This window comes from Engystomops pustulosus, chromosome 3, assembly GCF_040894005.1.
Source record: "Engystomops pustulosus chromosome 3, aEngPut4.maternal, whole genome shotgun sequence".
Taxonomy (NCBI): Eukaryota; Metazoa; Chordata; class Amphibia; order Anura; family Leptodactylidae; genus Engystomops; species Engystomops pustulosus.
The window spans coordinates 145,865,195-145,886,163 of NC_092413.1; the positions used below are offsets into that span (position 1 = coordinate 145,865,195).

At 44.2% G+C, this 20,969-nt stretch overlaps 1 protein-coding gene across 1 annotated transcript in view; it reads right to left on the reverse strand.

The window, feature by feature from the left end:
* Positions 1-1,999: 1,999 nt before the first annotated feature.
* NMUR1 (neuromedin U receptor 1) overlaps positions 2,000-20,969 on the reverse strand; it is a 66,476-nt gene continuing 47,506 nt past the window's right edge. The window contains exon 3 of the mRNA XM_072142458.1: positions 2,000-5,918. Coding sequence (XP_071998559.1) covers positions 5,521-5,918 — 398 coding nt within the window. The 3' untranslated portion in view covers positions 2,000-5,520. The remainder of the gene's footprint in view (positions 5,919-20,969) is intronic.

Genomic DNA, 20,969 nt, shown 5'->3' on the forward strand with positions numbered 1-20,969 from the left:
TTCTTCCCCCGTCTCTTGTGACGAGCATTTAAAAAACATTTTTTTTGGCGGAGCTTGCACTTACCTTCACTAGGAATAGGCCGGTGTACTTGAGTGCGTTCCGATGCTCTTCAGCGCAGCGGCGCCACCTGGTGGATGTCGGAGGAACTGCCTTAATGAATCCCTGCCAGACCCGAATCCACAGCAGAGAACGCGCCGCTGGATCGCGAATGGACCGGGTAAGTAAATCTGCCCCAGTATCTCTTGATATAGATTTAGAACTGACAGTCACTATAGCTATTTTTGGTCTTTTGGATCAGGAGTTGGTTAAGAATCAATAGGGCAAACTAATAATCAAATTAATGAATGTGGCATTAGTGTGTGTTGCTCAGAAATGGGGCTCCAAGGATCATCCGAAACTGGACAATTGGTATAAACTCTCCTGCCAGATTAAAAAATAGGAGTATACTTGGGCCAAAAATAAATCATTAGTGCAGAACAGAATAAAAGTTTGTGATAAGTGGTGTTAAACCTTTTTTTTTTTTTCCTGCCAGCGGGCACTAAGGGTGGGGGTTTGGTATATTCTAAACTCATTTAAAAAAACCTATGTTTATGATGGTTTTTGTAAAATTATTTTCTTGATCTTATTTGTGTAAATATTTTGTATTGCATGAATTTAATAAAGGCTTAAAAAGAAAGAAAGAAAAAAAAAACATCGGTGGTGGGAATGGGAGGGTTTGTAAAGGTAAAAATGTATAGGGTTATAAGAAGTAATAAGGAGTAAAGTAATTAAATATAAGTTTATTATGTGCTAAAAAAAAGGGGGGAAAAACAAAAAACTGGTTAACTTTCGTAGAATGTTGTGTGATATGTAGTTATAGTGCTACTGCATTAATACCTTTGTCGTGTTCTATAACCGTGCACAAACTTGTGATGTTCCAAGTAACTAACAATGAATGTGGAGGGACTGGGTTGATATCTTTGATCACAGTCAAGAAATCATTAGTGTCCAGTAGAAAAAAGGTGGTGTTTTTATTAAGAGATGTTAGGATTTTTCCAGAAAGATCACCAGAGGTGACAGTAAAAAATCTGTAGATTGCCTCCTTGGGGTAGAAATCCGATGTCTTTTGGTTTACAACCCATGTGGTGCTCATCCTCCAACTGTATTATTCACCATTCCTTTGCGCCATCGGCCTCTTTGAGAGCCTTCTTACCTTTGCATCTTCTTTCCTGTGCAATCCCTTTGTGTCCTCCACTAAGTTGTTTCTATTATATTGATATAGGCTTATTTTATGTATATTACATTGATATTGATGTATACTCATTGTGTTTATGTATAATCTCTCCTATACACCATCTGCATTATGCTATTTGCGATCTTCTACTGTGCACTCATGTAGCCCATTGTAATATGTTTGTTTAGGGCTCATTCACACGAATGCTATAAGGGACTGATATCTAGCCGCACCATTTGCAGCCAGATATCGGTCCCCACTGACACCCATGGCGCCCAGTCACAGTGGGGTGAGCACATGTTGTCTCAACGCACCGTGACCTTGCACAGAGAAATATAGCCCACCCTGCATATCTCTATGCAGAGGGTAAGGTGAACAGAGCTCACTCCCCCTCTCTCCTGCACGAGGCTGTATTTCTAGTTTTTTATCTGGCCTTTGAATTCCCTAGATCTCAAATTAATGGGGTGTGCCAAAAAATAAGTCTGAGCCTGGTACAGAACTGAAAGGAAATGTTTCTATAGTACTAGAGGGATATTTTTGCCTTGTGCAAGAAGGGCACCAGGTTGCAGGTCTTTCCCCTACTGCACTTATTTGAACTTAAACATAAATGTATATACGCTAATACAGTACCATCAGGGTGTCTCTGTGTACACACAATGTCCCAGATTAGGCATAAAATTCACAGGAGACTCCAAGTACTACATAAAAAGACATACAAGAGAAGAATGGGAATCCGTTTTTATTCTCAATGCTTTTCTGCCATAGGGCAAAAGTTACCCTTCAAATTCCCTTTCAGTAGGTTTTCTGTTTGTAGATGGAACATTGAAGAGGATGCATTACTCACATGAGCTCTGTGGCCCCTTCCAGCAACTGTACCCCTACATTAACTGTTCCATCCAAACAATACAGTCCTTCTGCTGTACAAATATCTAGGACAAAGGCCATATGGACCATACTTACTGCCTCATAGCAAGTTATAGCGTACTTAGTCCCCAAATGTCAACTTCAGAACTCTCTTTGTTATATGGCTAACATGGTAATGGCAGTGGTGCATATGAGAAATGTGGCCAGCATATGGACTCAGATGGAAACATGGCAGACACTTTTTAAAATTAGGAGGACACCAACTAACATATGGTATTTGGTGTTTTCGATTAAGAAAAGCCACATAGTAAGTATAACCTGTTACTCTAATTCTTGTGGAGTTCTAATTATGAGAACACTAAAAATTTTGTAGTGTTTTACCTTTATTAGAATGATACCCTGTAGTTTTTTAACATAAATTAGAGAATCACATTTCCACATTTATATTTACAAATACAAGACTTTAAATATTTTTTGACATTATATACAAACATTTCACAGAAATACATACATTTTATATGTCTATGACAGTCTGGGATCAGGACATGATGGTTGAGTGTTCTACATACTGATTTATCGCTATATGATATACATTGTGTAAGATGCGACTGGCTATAAATCACTTACTTTTCAGTCTTTGTGCTTAGGTAAAAGTGTCTCCAATAATTATGAGAGAAGATGTCCTATAGTAAATCACTGGCTTGACATTGTCCTCCGGAATTGTTTGGCATCATTTTCATACAATTTCCATATATTGCTGTCTGGCACCATGGAATTACTCTATTACTCTACTACTATCTATGGGACAGCAGATGTGAGACACAGTTTGCATCTTTAGATGAGAATTTGTGGTTTTAAGAAGCTACATCTTACTGTAAGTGCACATTTAATACAATTCTCACTTACTGTGTACACAAAGTAATTACAGACAGAGGTCTCTTTGTATACTATCATGTTCCCTGCGTGTCTCTTTTCTACTCCTGAAGGGATAGGGGTAAACATAATTCTCATTTCAGATTAGCTTGTTGTCGATCCTTACATGTTATTATTGTTTAGTGCCAGAACTGGGTCACTTTTCTATGGTTTAAAGGAAAACTCCAGCCATCACATCTATAGGAAATCTACAAACAAAGAGCATGAAAGCGTAACCAAGGACTTGTAATGTATAGTATTAATTATAATCATTCTTTTGATTATACAGCAATTGTCTCCCCCTATTGTCGCTGGTATTACTCTTGGTACACCGGCAATTATATTTATAGTATACTACAACGCATAACAGGCTGTCAGATACACAGGTCTCACAGGACCTATACTTTTTTTTAATCCAAGTGACTTCTCTATTTTTACAAAGCATGAGATCTGCGACAGCCACCAGGAAGTGCAGCAGAAAATCTATGTTATAAGGTGCTATTAGGTGAGCTGGCTGTTTTCAAGCAGAAGGGACAAAAAACTGGGTAAGATGAAAGTTGGGAAGACACTACTAAAAGGGAGTTTGAGACTGGAGAAGATATGATACTATGTGAGGGAAGAGGTGATGGTACCAGGGATAAGGGGAGAGCAGACTGATGATACAAAGGATAGTGGAGAAGAGCGACTCTTGGGGAGACTTTATAAACAGGAGACTGTTAGAAGAAGGTGAAGAGATGGAAAAACAATCATTTGATGATAATTAGGAAGAGGAAAAAATCTTTATTGAATAGGTCCAGGTAGGCCTGGCACCAGCACACTTGGGCCCTGGCACTTGCCCAGGTAAGCCGGGTGGGGCCCACTCGGGTGCCCAAAAGTTTTTTTTGCCCCTGGATCAATAGTACCAGTGTCGCTTTAAGACACTGGTACAAATGATCCCCTTCTGGCTCCTATTGTTTTTTTTGTTGTGCTCATCAAGACACAACATAGAAAGAGGTATAATCCATGACTCACTTTCCTCGCTCCCCTGCAGGCGGAGCACATGATGATGTCATCACATCAAGTGTGCAGGCTTCAGAGTCATGGCATACAGCAAGCGCATGCCAAAGAAAAAAAAGGGGCTGCTGGGTTACTTCGGGGGAGCGTGGAAACGTGAGGTTTTTCTTGTTTCCCAGAGTGTGGGGGGAGGGGGCTAAATTCCTTATGGGTGGGAAAAAGTGTGCCTTATGGGGGGGCTAGTGTGTCTTATGGGGTGAGGGGGTTGTGTGGCTAATGGGTGGACAGTGTGGCTACGGGGTGGATGACAATGTGGCTTATGGGGGGGCAATGTGGCTACTGCAGGTGGGGAGGGACAGTGTGGCTACTCTCGCTCTTTCGCCCAGGGGCCTACTTAAACCTGGGGCTGGCCCTGGGATTAGGGAAAGCAGGAAGCAGAGGGAAGAGAGTACAATTTAACTGCAGAATCATGTTAAACAAGAATTGCCTGTAGTCTGATAGTGTGAATTAATAGCTCCTATGTGCTGTGTATAAAAAGACTAAAGAAAAAAATGTTTATGTACAGTTACCATTTCATTTTAGATGGACTGAAAAAAATACTTCTGATGCGAAGATATTGAAGGAGCATAAAGTCTTTACAATGTGCGGATAACATACTCAACCTTTACATGGATGAGTTTCCCTTTCAGCTAGCATTTTTTTTTTTTGCTGCATTCCTTATATTCTAGGGAAACAAGAGCACAGGTAGTACTCTAAATTTACAGCAGTATTCAAGGCAGAACAGTAATACTGAATCATGCGGAACTGTTGTATTAGGTGTTAATATGGAAGAAGAACACAGACTTAGGTGACATATTCACATCTTTGCAGTCCTACACATCATTGGGCCAATTAAAATGCGAAATCCATTGCAGTTCAATTAATACTGTGTGACAAGACATGACAGCATTAGTGGGAGTTTAGCCTGCCCTGTATATAATAAAGGCGAACAGGATTGATCTCTCACACCCTGAGCGCTTCCTTATTAACATATGGCAGTAAGTTAGTCAGCACTGGCCCCTGGAAAGTTATTGTTTCTGTGAGAGGCTGCAGTGAACACATCACCACATTCTCTGGCTTTTGCTTGTGGAATGTGTAACCAGCCTTTTTCGACTGCTACTGACATTTTAACGGGAGAAGGAGAGCAGGACCGGGGCGCTCAGCAGAATGGAAAGATAGGTGATAAATTCGGCATCTGTAACCCAGCTATGGCTATATATAACATCACATCAGGGCTCAGTTGCCTTGTGATACTCAGAGGGCTATCAAGGGTTATTTCCTCAGCACTGTTGTCACACAGACAGTATTTATCTGGCCAGAGTGCCTGAGGTAATGTGAGGCTTTTTTTGACTCATTTGCCACCTGGGTATTGAGCTGATGGAAAAAGTTTGCTTCATTTTTGAAATTCTGGAAAATTCAATTAAGCTATAGCTTACGGTGTCAGGATGTTAGTATATAGACAGCCCACTGACCCCTGTAGAAAGGACAAAAGAGGAGTTCAAGAGAAAGATGACTGATTTTTGACCACATTTTCACACTCTAAATACACATCAGATTCATCTACATCAGAAAATGGGAGTCCATTCCCTGGTACATGCTCACAAACTGTACTGCGAGTTGTAACCCTTGTAACACTAGGGGATGATCTACGAGAGCCTAATCTTTTTTTCCTTCCATGGCACATGACTTCTTTGAACATCTCCCGGAAACGCGTGGATAATAGGTTGTATAAGATTGGATTCACTGCTGAACTAAGATAAAATAATACTCCAGAGATGACATGAACAACGCTCCACATCTGGTGCATTTCTTCTGACCAGTCATTAATGAAGCTCCACATCAGTCGTTCAGTATGGAAGGGAGCCCAGCAAATTCCAAACACCACCACAAGGATGACTATAGAGACAAAAAAAACAAAAATAAATAAACAGAGTTATTATAAGCACAGAACATCAACGGCAGATAAACTCCAAATACAAGATACAAACAAATATTTGGAAAATAAAAAGGCCCTGATCTGTAAATGTTCACATTTGGTACATACATTATAAAAACTTCCAGAAATGAAAAAATTGGGAGCCTATAGGGATTGTGCCATTATAGACAATTATATGAAAAGGATTGAGCAAATGGGGGTGGGCCAAAGGTCCCATAAAGTGCCCATGAGGAATAGAACACAACTGCAAATGCTTAAAGAGTAAGTCATTTCAGATGATTTGTGATATTGGGTGGGAGGGGGGATGGTTAACATTTTTCTAATATGCTTCATTAAGAAAATCTCCTTAGGCCATGCACATAATGTATGTTATGCCCGGGTCGGGCAGTAGTATGCTGAGAGCAGTATATTAAAACATTAAGCTGAACGTTAAGGGCCGTTCCACACTTGCGAGTGTGATGCGATGAATTCTTGGATCTCCCGGCCCGAATGCTGCACACCGGGACTGAACTGACTTGCTGAGTTCACTCCCGGTTTGCAGCGTTCGGGCCGTGCGATCCGAGCAGCATGCATTGCGAGTGTGATGCGAGTTCATTGCATTATACTCGCAAGTGTGGAACAGCCCTAAGTGGTCAATCCTCAATGCCAGAGCTGTTTTAACACACACAGGGATTAGATGTGATAAAGCTATATGAGTTATATGGCCTAAAATTCCAATATTTGTTTCATGGAACAAATGAATTTCACTAAATAAACTCACTCCTGGGACCTCCAGCGATCAATCACAACCTTCATATCTTCCTTGTTCTAAAATATAAAATTAGCACTAACCAAATACCAGGGCTCCCATAATGCCTACATAGAGTGCTGGTTTAGTAAGTCTGTGTAACAATGTGGATTTACTTGTCATTCAGAATCATTGAGAAGCTGGTTGAAATCCCCTATGGTCTCCATAATAGCTGCCATTAGAGATGGCTTCATTTTAAACCCTCTAGACCAAAATACAGTAGCACAGAAATGACTGAATGGAATATAAAAAGTCTTTACATAGCACAACAATCATTGTACTTGTATTTTTTTCATGGAAAAATGCTTTTAAAATGAAATAAATAGAATTCCTTGTTCTGGTTGCAGTCTGGCACTCGATAATGAAGGGTTATTATTCAGTTGCTTTACAGCACCGTACAATTATTTCTTTGTATAGTTTAATGTATTGTAAAACAAAAACTGTAAGAGAATGACATTATTTTGGTCTTATTCTAAGCCTTTTTTTAAACCTCTTACTAGAAGCAGGCTACACATATAAAAAGGCACGCTGGCTGCTTAAATATCCTGGCTCTGCCGTGTAAAGATAAATATTCTTTTCCTCCCGCCTGTTGGGTTTGCAGTATTGTGTTCCACATGCAGTTAAAACTTCTCACAATTATCACAGCTCATAAACCCCCCCAAAATCTTATCGCCCTGTAGAGTGAAGAGTTAATGCCCCCTTATAGATTTGTCCTAAAGTTATAGCAAGTATATTGATGGTGGAATATAACAAAACCCACCGCTACAAAGCAAACTTCCTAATAAGGGCATAGTTAGACAAAAACACCTACAGTTAAAAGGGGAGAGCAGCCACGAGCTGTCAAAATGAGACAGCACAGAGCCCCATTCAGCTGGATCCAAACATCACCTGGACATGCTGCAGGGTCTTATAATCCCTGGAAGTTCCTATCAATCAAGGACAGTGACAGTACGCTGCTTTCCAGATGACAAACTGTCAGAAAAAAGATGATCCCTCGGCAAACTAATAGATATCAACCTCTATAAACATGTATAATGTATGGGATACATTAAAGGAATTTTATATCTGAGTTTTTGGAACACTCCTTGCCATGCTCCACTTAGACTAGAGAGAGTAGTCCAAAGGATAAAAATCACACTAGAAAGTCAAAATAAAAATAGTGAAGAAATAAAACCTCAACAAAGATTCTGGAAGGTGTTTAATCCCCTGCTTTTAAGATTTTTATAGTCTTCTTCAAGTACGGAGCTGGGACTAAATGTGAAGTTCTTCCTGGGGTTTGTCTGAAGAAGAATATTTTATTACAGGCGGTCCCCTACTTAAGGACACCCGACTTACAGACAACCCATAGTTACAGACGGACCCCTCTGCCCACTGTGACCTCTGGTGAAGCTCTCTGGATGCTTTAAAATAGTCCCAGATTGCAATAATCAGCTTAAAATTGTCTGCAATGAAGCTTTATTGATAATTCTTGGTCCTATTACAGCAAAAAAATTTGAAACTCCAATTGTCACTGGGGCAAAAAAAAAAATTGTCGGGAACTACAATGATAAAATATACAGTTTCGACTTACATACAAATTCAACTTAAGAACAAACCTACAGTCCCTATCTTGTATGTAACCCGGGGACTGCCTGTATTTCGAAAACGCAGTACAAGTAAACCTCGAGAGATATAAAAAAATCAATTGACTTCTATGCCCTGTAAATGAACCTTGTGTGTAACAGTGATATAAGGAACAAATGAGACTGAAAGAAAGGTTTTTGGTTTTTATATAACTAAGTGCCTATTGTTTGTTCTAAAGCTCAACTTTACCGTTATACATACCTAATAAAAGGATGAGGCTATAATTATTGGAATGGATTTAGAAATATGTGAACTGTATGAGATGACAATCTATGCTTGGCCGGGGACAAATGGAGCATAATCTTCATTGGCTAATCGCTAAGAGATATATATAAATCCCATCCACGTGCTGTGAGTAAAGTCAGAGTATAAAAAGATTTACGCTTCAGGTTTAGAATTTGCAGCATGTCCAGGAATGCTGGAAATCCTGTGCACGGAATTCCGCTTCTGCAAAGCATCTTGGCTGGTTTCTGTTGTCAGTATAATATCAGCAGGGGACATTCTGCAGTGATTTATTAATGCCTATTCGGTGTAGAAAGCGGCGCAAACTCAAGACAACATTCTTGATATATGCTTGCCAATCTGTTTGTCATCTTGTCAGCTTAAAATGCTTTGTAGATGCATCATGCATGTGCAACATCCCCCACCGGGGCCTAGCCCTTGAGGTGAGGCCTGGATACAGCCGGGGCCCGCGGTACCGGAGTGGCTGGCGGTTGCGGCCTAAGCACGCTATTGTCACGGTGCTTGGTACGGGGGAACCGGAGGGCTGTCCTACAGCCTGGCAGGTCTCCAGCAGGGTGGTGTTGGCAAGAAAAGATGAGGGAGAGGCTGCTATAGCGGATCTCCCTGGGGCAACCCCTTAATGTCCCGAGGGTGAGTCTCTGGGTGATGGACAGGGTGCCGGTGATGATGGTAGTTGTAGTAGCAGGGACCAGACGGAGACAAAAGTTGAAGAAAACAACTTACAGTTCGTTTATTGCAACCAGCAGGAACTGCAGAAAACGTGTCTTTAACAGGTGGAGTACTGGAGAGGTATTTGGAGGGAGCCACAGGATGTAGTTCACCAGCCTGGATGTGGAGGGCAGGCTGGGAGGCAGCTGTGTCCTAGAGGATGCTTCAGCTCGGTCCTGGATCTCTTCAGGTATCACCCTTGAAGGTAGGATGATACCCCTTTCCTCACTACACTAACTCTAGTCTTACTGCTCCACTTCAGGCAGGGGCTAGGCTCTTCCTGCACTGGTCTGGTATGCTAGAGTCTCTGAGCTGCTGCTCAGCTAACTACACTCTGCTTGCGTCCTGCAGACCCAGAGGGCCTGACTAGGACCGGTCTCTTCTCCCTTCTGGGAGAGACTGCTCTCTTCTCTCTCTCTGGGGAGAGACTCCTCTTGAACATTCTGGGCTAGGGGGTTTTGTTACCTCCCTTTGGTCAGGTGGTGGCTGCTCCTCCAATTACCTCTCAGTGCACAGAGACAGGATGTAACACAGACATTGGTCAATAGCATCTTGCATTATACAAAATACTTAACCTCTGCCTTGCCAGGCAGGATTCACCACTGCAATATCCCTATGTCCTATCAGGACCATGTAGTGTAATGGAATTACATGCAGGTGGGACGTATTCGCAAACCCTCCCTCGCCATTGCATCGGCGAGGGTGTTGCATACCCCGGGGGCAATTGAAAGAGCCGCCCTCGGCTCGACTACCGATGGTTTGGGCACAAAGGGGGCTAAGGGCACTTCTAGGAAGTGCAGGCTATGTGAGGTGTAGGGACAAACCGCCCATGGTCCTGGAGACAGGCACCTGGGTTGGTGTCGGACTAAGACAAACATGTAGCTGTATGACAGTTGGTCGCTGACGCCATTAAACCGAACTGTACAGTAGGAAAGGTGTGGTGTCATGTCCTGTAATCCACTCCTTGCACCAAGGCCTGTATATTTGTTTAAACAACGCTTCTTCCCTGGCGGCAATTATATGGTGTCTATCTGCATTGCATGAGCATATGCGACACGAGTACCTCCTGACTGACAACCTTACCCATGTATGAGTGGCATCCAGGTGCTAGCTGTGTAACACCCCCGGTCCCCTAAAGACCCGCAGTTTACGGACTACCCCCATGTGCAAACCTCAGTTTGAGGGATCAGGTAGCGGTCAGTGTTTTACATAAAAGACGGTCCGACACAGTCACACTACAACCTGAAAAGCCTATGAAAAGGTTAATGCAGACTACTGGCAGATATGACAGTGTGCAAAGATTTTTTGTAAACTCACATTGGCTTAGCAGCCCAATGGGTACACATCTTATAACATAACGTTACAGATAGATAGGCTACTCAGAGTAGCACGGTAGCAAATGTCTCTTTTCCTGCAAAGGAAAGGCATAAAAAGTGCATGCAGAATGTCCATACCTAAAAAGGAAGGCATTAAGTGCAAAATGATAATAAATTACATTGCAACTTTTCCTGGAGGTTGGCAAAAGTCTCTCAGAAGGTCTCTACTGACAAAGTCCATCTTCTGGGTACAGCCCTTGATGTGGGGAAAAGTGCAATGAAGAAGCAAAGGGTCTCCTCTATGGGTAGAGGGACAGGGTCCTTTGAAGAAATCTCTGCTGTGGCAGAGGAATGGTGCTATCATAGCACATAATCTCTTGACTGAGATAAATAAGGGTAAGAGTCTCAGGACTGTCTCTGGCTCTTTGGGGAAAATGGAGTTATATACACACAATATGTACAATGGACAAAGTACCTGGAGAGGGCGACAGCCCTTCAGGGATTAGCCAGTATCGCTGGGTTCAGCAAAGACAGGATCCAGCTCCTGCAGGGAATCCTGTGCATCCTCAGCGGGAGTAGGTGCCGGCTGGGGACACCCGGTGGCAGCAGTGGGTACTGCAGGTGCAGCAACATCCTCCGGACCTTCAGGGGGAGGAGCGCTGTCGCCCGGGGTGTCGGCTGTTCCAGCCGGAGGCTCAACTGAGCCAGGGACCACAGAGGGGTCCAGGAAAAAGTAAACGGAGTCCAGCGGCCGCGCCGCGGCTCCTTCCAGCTCCGGTTCTTCCGGGGCCGGGTCATCACCCCATTGGTAACCGGCAAGGGGAGATGCGGGCCTAGATGGAACCTCCGGACAAGGTTCACTAGCCGGGATGTCCTCTCCCACAGAGGAGCTGCGGGACCTGACAATGCTCCCAGCAGGGGAGCCGGTGGGGGTGGCGCCCTGTATCATGCCCGGCCCATGGATGGCAATGGGACCCGTACTCACGATTACCGTGGATGGGGCATTCACATGGGTCACCGCCCGGGGACTCGCAGCCGAGGAAGAGGAGGTGTTCGGGGACTCCGGCCACTCGTCGTCCTCATACCAGTCATCCTGCGGGTAGTAGCGGTCCTCATCGGAGTCGGGGATCCGGATCACACCAGCCGCCCAGGGTCCTCGGGGTCCTTCCTGCAGGGAGAACTCGATACACTCGCCTGGCTTGAGGTTGTGCAGGCTCTCCGGCAGATCAGGCCTCTTGACGGACCGGCGGGGTATAAATACTTCCCGTCCGGTATAGTCCTGGGTAGCGAAGCCATAGCCCTTCCGCATGTCGAAGAACCGGACCATGCCGGTGGTGCGATTCTTCTCGACCCAAGCTCCAGCTGTAGATCGACCGGCCATGTACCGCTGGGCCTCCTTTTCTCGGCGTCGCTGGTCCGAGACAGCGTCTCGGAGTCGCCGGCGGGCGGCCTCACCTCGGCCTTGAGGCTGCGGAGGTTTCGGTGCTGGGGCTCGTGGCTCCGGTTCGGGTTCGGATCTCCTCGGACGACAGGTAGGTGCCGGAACAGGAGCAGGAACCACCGGAGGGTCAGGAACCACTACAGCGGGGCTAGCAGGCCGCGCAGCAGGAGGAGCAGGCCTCGGAGCAGGTGGAGCAGGCCTCGGAGCAGGTGGAGCGGCAACACTAGGCCCAGGCGTTGGCTCCGCAGGAGTCGGGGCCTCCCCACGTGGCGCCTCCACGTGGACCCGCGGTACCGGGATGGTAGCCGGGATAGGGACGAGGAACCGCCCGGGTGGAATTTGATACTGCGTCACCGTTTGGTAGCATGTCCTGGTGACGAAGGCCCGAGTCAATCCTCGGTGCAGCCGATGTCCAGCGGAGGGTCTTCGGACAGGCTGCGCAGAGACCACCACCATAGTCTCCAATACCTCATAAAACTCTGGACGCTCCACAGGAGGGAAAGGCGGAGGACCCCACATGGCGTTGTCCTCGCTGCTCAACATCCACTTGAGATCTGGCGCTTCTCTGAGGCAGGGCAGGAAGTCCGCCTCGAGCCAGTGGGAGGAGTCCGAGTCCTTCCCGCCAAGAGCTGTGGCGGGCTCTAATTTTTCCTGCGCCACAGGAGGCGGGGTTCGCGCGCTTCGCGCGTGGGTGGAGCTTGATGCGTCATCTGGGTTTCCCGCCAGTGAAGGTTTTGGCGGGCTGGAATTATTTGCTGCGCCACAGTTTCTGAGGTAAAAATCTTTAGGCGCGGCAGCGCCGGATGTAGCAGAGCTGGTACAGTTCTTGCCAGGATTAACCTCTGGAGTGCGGGAGCAGCGCTCGACCGCACGTGGCAGCAGTATAACACAGTTCATTCCAGAAACGTACAAGTCCTTAGGCCTAAACCCGGATGGCAGCAGGGTTAGGCAGCACAGTCTTTTAATAAAGGAAAGTCTTTAATGCCGTAATAAGGCACAGAAGTCTATATCCTGTTCGTGACGCCACTTGCAACATCCCCCACCGGGGCCTAGCCCTTGAGGTGAGGCCTGGATACAGCCGGGGCCCGCGGTACCGGAGTGGCTGGCGGTTGCGGCCTAAGCACGCTATTGTCACGGTGCTTGGTACGGGGGAACCGGAGGGCTGTCCTACAGCCTGGCAGGTCTCCAGCAGGGTGGTGTTGGCAAGAAAAGATGAGGGAGAGGCTGCTATAGCGGATCTCCCTGGGGCAACCCCTTAATGTCCCGAGGGTGAGTCTCTGGGTGATGGACAGGGTGCCGGTGATGATGGTAGTTGTAGTAGCAGGGACCAGACGGAGACAAAAGTTGAAGAAAACAACTTACAGTTCGTTTATTGCAACCGGCAGGAACTGCAGAAAACGTGTCTTTAACAGGTGGAGTACTGGAGAGGTATTTGGAGGGAGCCACAGGATGTAGTTCACCAGCCTGGATGTGGAGGGCAGGCTGGGAGGCAGCTGTGTCCTAGAGGATGCTTCAGCTCGGTCCTGGATCTCTTCAGGTATCACCCTTGAAGGTAGGATGATACCCCTTTCCTCACTACACTAACTCTAGTCTTACTGCTCCACTTCAGGCAGGGGCTAGGCTCTTCCTGCACTGGTCTGGTATGCTAGAGTCTCTGAGCTGCTGCTCAGCTAACTACACTCTGCTTGCGTCCTGCAGACCCAGAGGGCCTGACTAGGACCGGTCTCTTCTCCCTTCTGGGAGAGACTGCTCTCTTCTCTCTCTCTGGGGAGAGACTCCTCTTGAACATTCTGGGCTAGGGGGTTTTGTTACCTCCCTTTGGTCAGGTGGTGGCTGCTCCTCCAATTACCTCTCAGTGCACAGAGACAGGATGTAACACAGACATTGGTCAATAGCATCTTGCATTATACAAAATACTTAACCTCTGCCTTGCCAGGCAGGATTCACCACTGCAATATCCCTATGTCCTATCAGGACCATGTAGTGTAATGGAATTACATGCAGGTGGGACGTATTCGCAAACCCTCCCTCGCCATTGCATCGGCGAGGGTGTTGCACATGCTTTTACTAAACTGTTGAGTGCACACTTGTTGTGGACTTTTAATCTCAAAAAATCCAACAGTCTGTTCCAGAATTCTGGTGTAATTTGCACCCAAAAAAGTTTAAAATGCCTTTCACCACATTTAAGAGGTTTAGACTACTTTTTAAACTAAAGGGACATGGTTATGGAAAGGGAGCGTGGCATCACTGGAAAAAGTCAAGACATTTACATACCCGGCCGCTGGAATTCACCGAAAGTGCATTGTCCGACGATAAATCGTGTCTCATGGAAGCCAGCGCTGATGCACCAAAAAGGATTACGTGCGCCAAAATCCCAGTGCAAACACTTGTTAAATACCTTTGCAAGCCGTGTAATCCCCAAAAAGGGAGCACAGTCCGACGAAAGTGAGCGTCACCGAAAGTGCATAGTCCAACGATAATGCACTGTGCCGCGATTCACTAAGATCGTGCGCCCGATATCCCACTCAGGTCCGACAGAGTTCACCATCTTTTAAGTGATGGATGTAAGTGCTTAGGCTTGCTGCACAATTTGAATGTTAAATACCACCCTCAGAATCAGTCGGATCGTCCAACGGTTAACATCATAGTGTGTGCCCGGCAAGCATGGGCTGGCTATATATTGGGGTGCATGGGCTGGCTATATAATGGGGGCATGGGGCTGGCTATATACTGAGGGGCATGATCTGGCTGGCTATATACTGAGGACATGGCCTGGCTGGTTATAAACAGGGGGGCATAGGGATGACTAGCTATATACTGGGGGGCAGGGGGCTGGCTAGTTATATACTGGGTTGAGGCTGTGACCAATGAACTTCCCACCCTATGCTTATACTCAAGTCAATAGGTTTTCCCGTTTATTTGTGGTAAACTTAGGTACCTTGGCTTATATTCGGATCAGTTTATACCCAGTGCCCCAGTGCCATCATTTTAATAGTGAGTCACACCACAAAGTCACAAAACCCATGGAACTGCGTCATACTTGGATATAAGCAGATCTTATTTTGTAATCTTAGACAACCTATTTAATATGTAAAATCGCTGCTCTTTGATTGTCAGTGCAAGAAATCAATTAATCTGAGCTGCTTAGTTTCAGGCAACAAACTGCATTTAGGTCAAGTTAAAGTGTAGTTAGTAGTTTCTTTGTCAAAATCCAGATGTTTTCTGTTTTTACTTTCTTCTCAATAAAACTTAGAGACTACATTAATGAAAGGAGGGTCACATTCTTCCACTTAAACAAGAACTGCATTAATAAAAAAACAAATTTGTTCAAGGTGACCTCACTAAAAACATGCAAGCAAACACTTTCCTATTGGTGATTTCAAATTCTCAAAGAGCTTTTTAAAATATATACATATATTAACCCAGGATATAATAGATTGGATAAAGTAAAAAAGCAATAAGGTAATGGAGATATAGATTTGTTGTTGTAAAGGCTTTCTTTGGCTTGTAAAAAGGTCACGTGTTTCAATGCCTTTACTTTCATATGGTTGTTTTGCCTTTTTTAATTTCCATTGCATAGGTTACATGAGTTTCTGTCAATGTTCAAGTCCCTCACAGAAAGCAATGGCAAGTAAACCAGAAGACAGAAAGTAATTGTTTGATAAAAACGTCTTTGACCAAGAGAACAGAAAATGAAAAAAAATTCAAGAGCACAAAGAAGGATTTATTTGTGTTCAATAGTTTACCTTGAACAGTCAGCTTAGGTCTATTATGATCTTATCCACTAATGGGACTCAGACAAATAAATGCTATCATTGTCCATTATTAGTTTCATTGTTAATCACAGGGACAATCAGGATATAAAACAATAAAGCTGACATCTGCTATCAACAATTCCTCTTAGTTGGAAGGGTCTCTTGACTATAAACATCATTGGGTGTCAAATTGACCTGCCAGCAATCTGAAATATATTGTAGTAAAGTCTCACTGTCGAGACTGTACCTATAACGGAGCTACCTCAGGAAAAGATAATAGTAAACTTTGTAAAAGGGTATTTCCATCTGTACATTCACATTTAATTTAATTAATTTACTATATGCACACATTTCTTCAATTGCATGTTATTAATAAAAGAGTGTTCTGTGTATAGATAATTTTCCATAAATGCAGCCATGTTGTCCCTTAGAATTGAAATATTTGTCCTAGAATATAATTTCCCCTGCATCCTGCCAGCGGTGGTCACAAATGCGCTATGAGGCACCCAAGCACCCAGATTCAGTGTTCATTACCACAGGACGGCTACGGGACAATTCATATGGAAAACTATCTGTTTCTTTGTGAAATTACTCCAGCAGAGGTGGTCGTATCCAAGGTCAACAATCTAGTTTCTAAGGGACCATATGAATACATTTATGAGAAATTGAAGACATCTAATCCAGTGATTTTGCAGTGATATCGACTCCACGCATCCACCCCCTCCTCCCAAGTTTCAAACAAAGAGCCATTAAAACTCTCAAATCACCATGTTGAATAGGGACAGTTATGGAGTTATGGTCCATCTCACCAGAAGAACAAATACATTTTTGGATCGGTGAGATTCAGGTGATCATGAGGCTGCGATTTTTGGAACTCTAGGATACTCTGTTCCAGAGATAGGACCATAGAAAATGGGTCAGGTTTGGTATCAATGCAATCCAGGGATTCACCCATATCCAATGATACCAGAACCATGACCCTACGACTTCCCCTTAAGAAGCTATGGCTTCTCCAGTGCTCTATTGCAGTACCAGTTAGGAGGGACCCATGACTCCTCCTGTTATTTTGGCAGAGGTGTGTCTGCACCTTATATAATCAGGCACCTCTGTCTTTGGGAACCATATTACCATCAAGCAGAGAAGGATCTTAAGGTGTGGTCTATTGGGTTCCATTAACCACCACACAAAGGTAACTAACCCGCTGAACCCTGTTACTTGTAGTGCTACCTTGTAATTTGTACTTTGTGTAACTGAATATATCCCAGCTGTATGTGTTGTTTTGTCTAGTGTTCCCTTAAGGCAATTAAAGAGAACCTGTCACCAGGAGACCCATTTTTAGTACTCCCCCAGTCCCCACAGAGCATAGGACATAGACTGCCAAAGTGTTTTTGTATAAAAAATAGGTTTTACAGAAAAAAAGATATGTTATATTGTACCTTTCATTAGCATCTGCTGTGTGACTAGGCAGTTGCCCAATAGGAGGGTCTGGAAAGGAGCAGTCCCCCCCACCCTTGGGAAACATGTGACCTTTTCAAATATATGAATAACTCCCCACACTCAGGATTGGCTGTAGAGGAGCAGGGGGCGTCGCTAAGCCAAGTGATGGGTGTTTTCATATATTTGAAAAGGTCACATGGAGTAGCTGTTTCCCAAGGGTGGGGGGACTGCTCCTTTCCAGCCCCTCCTATTTGGCAACTGCCTAGTCACACAGCAGATGCTAATGAAAGGTACAATATAACATTTTTTTTTTGTAAAACCAATTTTTAATACAAAAACACTTTGGCAGTCTATGTACTATGCTGTGTGGGGACTGGGGAAGTGCTAAAAATGGATCTCCTGGTTACAGGTTCCCTTTAAATATAAAATTTAACCTGCATTGCTCTTTTATCTCGATCAAGAATCCCCACATCTGAGTCACGCATATATACATGCTGCCGAGATCGTTCCTCACCCTATATAAACCCATTACGGACCGGGCTTATATAAAAAGAGGTGGCAGCTCCTACTGTATAGGGCTGTGATTTATTGTTGTGCCATATCCGGAAGTTGTGTGGACAACTTTAAATCACTTCCTGAGCCTCTCAGAACCCTTGTGTTCTGGGAGTGTCTATAAAAGGATAACTAAGTAACCTTGCGTACCCTTCAGGGGTCTGGAACGTTGCGGTTTCCTTCAATGGATGTATATAGCAGGTGAATTAAATTAAATATCAATGCCCAGATGAGATTACCCCTTGAAATAAAGCAGCCTCTATGTCCTTTTTCTGCAGTAAGCATTGTATCTGAAAGCATAAATTCTGTCTATAGCTGACTATGCTTATAATAACCTTGTGGAGAAAATGAGTACCCAAGATGCACTCATGAAACCAATAAAATGAATCAAATGACTTGGAGATTAACTTCAGAGAATCCTTTAATGTATTGCCAAATTGTTTGACGTTTATATTCACTGGACAGTTATTCTTTTGTATTTTTGTAAGAATTATTTTTCAATGAAAATAAATAATTACATTTTTGTACATAGTTTTTCCTTCCAAGTGTTATCGTTTGTGTTATTTTTTTGGTCCCTGGTGCTTGTTAAATAATTTACGGTGAACAGTGAAGGAATACATTTATGGACTTCTGACCCTTTTAATTTGAAAATATTTATCGCCATTGATGAGGACATGACACATTATTTTATAGCTTTTATAAGCTATGATTTCAATACATGTGAGTAGGCCAAAGTATTTATACAGCCTATCAATTAACCCATTGGCTGCTACTTATCATAGCAATATTGTTCCTGGAGTGAAAAATGTCAGTTGTAAAATGATTTCACACAGTTCAAAGCAGGGGTGCACAACCTTAATTTGTTTGAGGGCCACATTGCCATGTCACTCAACTTCAAAGACCCTCATTAGAAGCACCAACTACTGCACTTGTTAGTGGAACTCACTGCTGTCACAGGTGCCCCTGCGACCCGTGTTCTGGATCGGAGGAGCACCCGTGTCCCTCCCTGTCCCCCAGAGCTCAGCAGCATCTCTCACCTTGCCACGCTCCAGCAACGATCTTCTCGCTCCAAGGGCGCGTGCTTGCCAGACATCTAAGATTTAAAGGGCCAGCGCACCAATGACTAGCTGACCGCCTTCCCAGTTAAATTCCCAGCCCCTTCCTGTGTCCCCTGATGGTTTTTTTGTGCTTCTATGCCTCATAGAAAGCTGTGTTCATTGCCCTGTGTGTTTATCCTGATTTACCATTGTGACCTCTATTCCGTTCCTGACTTTGTTCCTGTGCTGCCTGTCCTTACCTACTGCTACATCCCTGATTCTGATCCCGTGCTGCCTGTCCTGACCTCCTGCCTGTCCACAACTTTGTCTCTGCCTCACGATTCTGCACCTTGCCTTGGCCGCCGCCGCCGCGGACAAAGTTGCACCTGTGGAGCGACCTGGTGGTAGGGGTCCACTACCACTGATCCTGACAACTGCTACCCGTGCTCCTGCACAAATGAGCACTACCATCAATATGGCACACTCATTGCTCTCTGTTTAGCCAGTGAATAAGGCTACAACTTGAGGCTGCAGGTTTTAGGTTGTGCATCCCTGGTTTAAAGAGAAATTCTGGGAGACACAAGTTATCGCAACACTTATGCCTCCATTGGAAAAGAGTGGCAAGGTGAGCATCCACACTGTCACTCCAAAATTATTACTGTTTGTACGTACAACACTTGACAAGAGGATGGATAAGGTGACAACTTACTCATACAATTGTAGGGGGGAATAACAGGAGAATAGCACAAAACAGAATAATATGACAACTTAGCATTTCATGGAGAAGACAAATGTTTAACAAAACATGTCAGGAGAGGTGACAGATAAAGTTATTCCATTTTTTTTTCAATTCCTTTCAGTGAATACAAATTTGTTATGGTCAGATGCTTGGCTTCTTACAAGACAAATCCAGGAAAACTGTACTATAACTGTACTATCATCAGTATGACTCTATTTTGTCAAATCACTAAGGCAATGTTTAATCTCTCCAAAATAAATTGGGATGGTCCCAGTTCTATTAGCCAACATTTTTTAAAGGAATCCAACACCAGTTGCCACCATATAAATCTCCAGTTTTAGTTATTGTCTCTAGAGAACTGTATAATCATACAGCTTGAACTGTTAGTAGCAGCTGGACTATGAAAAATAGATTTGTATTTCAGGAATGTAATGTAGTTCAGCTGAGCATTTCAAATCCAGTTATAATCCTGAAATACAAAGCATTTTACAGTCCTGCTGTTACTAAAACACAGAAAGGCCTGGTTACACAGTTCTCCGGTGCTGTTACTGAACAGGTGGTCTGTGGAGTGGGCAGGGTCCATCATATATACAAAAACTGGTGACCAGTCTTCATTAATCTGGCGCCCCCTGTACTGCTCTGGCAGAATGCACCATTTTGCTTTGGTGCCCTTTGTTCATGATGCAGAATTGTGTCACAAATAGAAATGTAGAAAATAAAAAGAAAATTTCGGATCGCTCACCCAATCACCTAATTGTCCTCCTGCACCTCTATCCTGTGGTGGTGCACGCCGTCAGATCCTAGACTGTTGAAATCCTCAAACTTTACAAAAGATAGTGGTAGGCGGCACTCAGGAGAACCACACCGGAATAAGTGCAAGCATGTTCTTTTTATTGGGCTTCAGTCGTGCATCGGTACATGGATAAAAAGAACGCGTAAGATCGACGCGTTTCGACGTTTAAAACGTCTTAGTCATGATCTACACAAAAATTTTGTACAAAGTGACAGTTTAAATAAAAACACTTACCCAATTACCGGCCGGGAAAGAGGAGGCACGACCGGAAACAGCGGCATCACTGGAGAAACACACCTGAGCGGCTGCACTCCGTCCGCTGATGGCGCACCCCCCATGATGACGTCACTTCCGGAGATCGGGCGATGATCACGTGATCATGAGGTGATCACGTGTCACCCGGTCACATGACCACGCGATCACATGGAACGGACCACGTGATCAACCTGTTTCGTCGGTCCGGGAATTAAGATAAAGGGTAATGTAAAAACAATTAATATATAAAAACACATGTAATCGGAACCTTCATTAACAATTATTAACATATTACTCATGTTATGGAAATTTTAGAAGCACATGT